The sequence below is a fragment of the Chiloscyllium plagiosum genome, unplaced genomic scaffold (assembly GCF_004010195.1).
Source record: "Chiloscyllium plagiosum isolate BGI_BamShark_2017 unplaced genomic scaffold, ASM401019v2 scaf_11843, whole genome shotgun sequence".
Lineage (NCBI taxonomy): Eukaryota > Metazoa > Chordata > Chondrichthyes > Orectolobiformes > Hemiscylliidae > Chiloscyllium > Chiloscyllium plagiosum.
In genome coordinates this window covers 8,061-12,984 of record NW_025211127.1, presented here as the reverse complement: position 1 = coordinate 12,984, position 4,924 = coordinate 8,061, and the positions used below count along the sequence as shown (strand labels likewise).

The window sequence follows — 4,924 nt, the reverse complement described above, 5'->3', positions numbered from 1 at the left end:
TCCAAAGATATCTGTCAGGGCCCCAGCTATTTCCTCTCTCGCCTCCCTTAGCAACATGGGATAGATCCCATCTGGTCCTGAGGATTTGTCCACCTTAATATCCTTTAGCCTACCCAACACATCCTCCCTCCTTATGTCAAGGTGATCCAGAGTAAACAAACTCCTTACCTCTAATCTCAACATTAATCATGACCCTCACCTCAGTGAGCACTGATGCAAAGTAATCACTGAGAATCTCACCCATTTTCTCAGGTTCGACACACAACCTTCCTTCCTTATCCTTTAGTGGACCAACCCTTTCTCTAGTTACTCTCTTGCCTCTTATATATGAACAAAAGGCCTTGGGATTCTCCCGAATTCTACTCACTAAAGTTATTTCATGACTCCTTTCAGCCCGCTTGATTCCTCATTTAGGATTGGGCCTACCCTCCGATATTCCTCCAAAACATGTTCTGTTCTGAGCTGTCTGGACAGCTTCCCTTTTCCTCTTGGCTAGTCGCACAATTTCTCTGTCATCCACAGTTCACAAATCTTGCCTTTCCTATCACTTGTTTTCAAAGGGACATGCCTATCCTTCACTATCTTCAACCTATCTTTGAAAGCCTCCCACAAATCAAATGTGGATTCTCTTCAATAGCTCTTTGAAAGCCTCCCACAAATCAAATGTGGATTCTCTTCAAATAGCTGTCCCTAATCCACATTTTCCAGCTCCCTGCCAAATTTTGATATAATTGGCCTTGGCCCAGTTTAGTACTCTTCACTTAGGACCACTCTCATCTTTGTCTACGAGTATTCTAAAACTTACACAATTGTGGTCACTATTCCCAAAGAAGTCTCTCACTGCAACTTCTATCACCTGGCCTGGCTTATTCCCCAACACCAGGTCCACTAGGCCCCTTCCCTTGTTGGTTTATTGACATACTGCTCTAGAAAACTTTCCTGGATGCTCCTTACAAGTTCTGCCCCATCCAGACCTCTGACACTGAGTGTATCCCAGTTAAGATTTGGAAAATTAAAGTCCCCCATCACCACTACGCGATTGCCTCGACATCTTTCCATAACCTGTTTACCTATTTGTTCTTCTACCTCACATTCACTGCTAGGACAGCCCCAACAATGTAACTGCACCCTTCTTATTCCTCAGTTCAACCCATAATGCCTCACTGCTCAAGCCCTCCATAGTGTCCTCCTTTAGCACAGCCGTGATATCATCCCTGACTAGCAATGCAACTCCTCCTTCCTCCCCCTTTTACTTCCCTCCCTGTCCTGTCTGAAGCATCTTTATCCTGGAACATTTAGTTGTGAATCACGCCCTTCCTTCAACCAAGTCTCTGCGATCGCAATAACGTCATACTCCCAGACACCAATCCAAGCCCTGAGTCCATCTGCCTTACCCATCCTTGCATTAAAGCATATGCACTTCAGAACACCAGTTCCTTTCCATTCATCTGCCCTCTGCCTACTCTTCCCCTTGGTAATGCTAACTTCATGATCCTGTTCCTTACTGTCTATTAGTCTTCTCTTCAGCTTCCCAGCCCCTTGCCACATTAGTTTAAACCCTCCCCAACAGCAGTAGCAAAAACTCCCCCAAGGACATTCGTTCCAGTCTGGTTCAGGTGTAGACGGTCCAATTTGTAATAGTCCCACCTTCCCCAGAACAGGTCCCAATGTCCCACAGATCTGAACCCCTCCCTCCTCCACCATCCCTCAAACCACATGATCATCCTACCTATTCTTTCATTTCTACCCTGGCGAGCACGTGGCACTGGTAGCAATCCTGAGATCACTACCTTTGAGGTCCTCTACTTTAACTTCTCTCTGAGCTTCCTGAATTCTGCTTTCAGGACCTCATCTCGCTTTCTACTTGTATCATTGGTGCCAATGTGCACCACGACAACTGGCTGTCCACCCTCCCCTTTCAGAATGCTCTGCAGCCGATCGGTGACATCCCTGACCCAAGCACCTGGGAGGCAACATACCACCTGGGAGTGTCGTTTTCAGCCACAGAACCACCTATCTACTCCCCTGGCAATAGAATCCCCGATGACCATGGCCCTACAAGTTTTTTTCCCGCCCTTCTGAACAGCAGAGCCCACCATGGTGCCATGATCCTGGCAACTGCTGCCCTCGCCTGGTGAGCCATCTCCCCAACAGTATCCAAAACGGTATACCTGTTTCGGAGGAAGATGACTGCAGGGGACACCTGCACTGCCTTCCTACTCTTTTTCTGCCTTTTGGTCACCCATTCACTGTCTCCCTCAGCAATTCTAACCTGCGGTGTGACCAGTTCACTAAACGTGCTATCCACAACCTCCTCAGCATCGCGGGTGCTCCACAGTGAGTCCATCCGCAGCTCCAGAGCCGTCATGCAGTCAAACACGAGCTGCATCTGGACACACGCACAAAAAAAAAGTGCAGTGGCTTGTTACTGATTCAGACCAATACGGGAGGGATGAAGTTCCCAGGGATATCTCAGAAACAGCAAACGGATCATTGCTATTCAGGAACTGAGCCGAGCTTTCAGATATTTGACATTTGTCGCAGATATATATTTCATAAAGATACCAGGGAACATCTTATTTCAACACCATCTGAGCAAACGGGCAAATGGGTTAACCATCTTATCTCAGACACCCTCTTCAAGAATGTGGCACACTTATCCAATCATCTTAGGCACCCTCTTCAAGAATGTGGCACACCTATCCAATCATCTTAGACAGTCTCTTCAAGAATGTGGTACACTTATCCAATCATCTTAGACAGTCTCTTTGAGAATGTGACACACCTATCCAATCATGTCACACATTTCTGAAGCCACAGTACTCCCCTCACACAATAAACGGGGCAAATCTGACAATTGTCAGGTTAATAATGGCAGTGAGAGACAGACGCAACATGGAAAATTAATAGGAGGGCTGATTGCGTTAATGTAATTGATGTGGATTCAGGGACTTCCAAAAGACCTTGGACAAAATGTCATGCTGCAGGCTTGTTGCCAGAGTAACGCCCCATGGAATAAAAGAGACAATGACAATGTGGAGTTTGACCATGTGGGAAATTAGATATTGCTGCGATTGCAGGAAAGTTGATAGTGGGAGTTGTCCAAGGGTTGGTCCTGGGACCAATGCTTCTCTTGATACATATTAATGACTAAGACTTAAATGGACAGGGCACAATATAAATATTTGAAGATTAAACCAAAATTGGGAAGTATCCTGAACAGCGATAATGATAAAGGAGATGCAAAATGAATTAAAGGATGCAATTCTGAGGGAAGTGCAAGTACAGAGAAACTGGGAGAACTGAGGTTAGGAGTCGGGAGGTCATGTTCCAGCTGTACAGGACATTGGTTAGGCCACTTTTGGAATACTGCGTTCAATACCTACTTGGCAGGGAAGATACCATGGTCAATTGGTGTTCCTGCTGTAGGAAAGATGTTGTGAAACTTGAAAAGGTTCACCAAAGATTTACAAGGATGTTGCCAGGGTTGGACGATTTGAGCTACAGGGAGAGACTGAATAGGCTGGGGCTGTTTTCCTTGGACTATTAGAGGCTGAGGGGTGACCTTATAGAGTTTTATAAAATCATGAGGGGCATGGATAGGGTAAATACACAAGGTCTTTTCCCTGGGTTGGGGGAGTCCAGAACTAGAGGGCATAGGTTTAAGATGAGAGGAGAAAAATGTATGCAGGACTAACTTGGATGGGTATGGAGTGATATGGGCCTGGTGCTGGCAGGTGGGACTAGATTGGGTTGGGATATCTGGTCGGCATGGACGGGTTGGACCGAAGGGTCTGTTTCCATGTTGTACATCTCTATGACTCTTTGACTCTCTGAGTTGTTCAAGCAAATGTTACATTATACCTTGTTCAGAACACTTGGTGCTGTGTCAGATTGTTCTGCTGGCTTTCAGCTCTCTTAAAGGTACAGTACACCCACATCTTCATAACAAGGGTGAGAAATTTGGAGAATAACAAATCAAGAGGGGAACTGTGCCAGATCTCTGTTCCAAAATATTTCCTCCTATTTTTATTTTTTTTTCTTTATTAATCCACGGGATGCGGGTGTCACCGGCCAGGCCAGCATTTATTACCCATCCCGAATTGCCCAGATGGAGTTAAGAGTCAACCACGTTGTTGTGGGTCTGGAGTCACATGTACGCCAGACCAGTTAAGTAGGTCAGATTCCTTTGCAAAAGGACATTAGTGAACCAGATGGGTTTTTCCAACAATCGACAATCTATCCCTGTGATGCATCAAGTTGAGAGAAATGAGGAGGACACCGAAGAAAAAGACGAAGTGTCAAGTTACCAGTTCGGAATGAATAATCGTCAAATATCGGGATGGGTGGCCTCCCACTGAATTGATCAGCGTGATTCACAAGAGCGTCTTTCACTGCGTCATAACCAGTCAACACCACTGCCTTCAGCGGCCCAAGCTCCACTGAAAATACATTTCCATATTTCTCTGCGAGCTAAAAAAAGAGAGAATTGTTTCATTAAGGTTTCATTCCTGGTCAGCTGTAAGAGGGAGAAAACAGATGAGAGAAAAATGGACAATTCCTTCAGCTTTAAATCCGAGCTCCCCAATCCGGTCCAGGGTCACATTTGTTCTGTTGTCGATTCCAGCAAAGTGACCCACAATTTGCATTCCACCTGCTTGACCCCCTGAAAACCACAAATCCATTCCATTTGCCGCTACAATCCATGTAAACGGATTGAAATTAGTCTGTTTTTAAAAAAATGCCCGACCAGCGAATCTGATATTTTGGCTGTGATCCCTCGCCGATAGCAAATGGGAACAAAATTTATGTAAATCAAACACTGGCAACATTGTGAAAATAATTATAAGTGACTTTGAGGAGGAAATGTTATCAGATCGATTGGACAGCAAGTCTTTAAAAATATAAGTTATCCCCACGCTCA

At 45.3% G+C, this 4,924-nt stretch overlaps 1 protein-coding gene across 1 annotated transcript in view; it reads right to left on the bottom strand.

Annotated features, from left to right (window-relative positions):
• The window catches only part of LOC122547002 (cytochrome P450 2F2-like), a gene marked incomplete at both ends in the record, with an annotated part of 10,324 nt that extends 5,851 nt beyond the window's left edge, over positions 1-4,473 (bottom strand). The window contains one exon of the mRNA XM_043685600.1: positions 4,311-4,473. Within this exon, the coding sequence (XP_043541535.1) occupies positions 4,311-4,473 (163 nt within the window). The remainder of the gene's footprint in view (positions 1-4,310) is intronic.
• Positions 4,474-4,924: the final 451 nt, after the last annotated feature.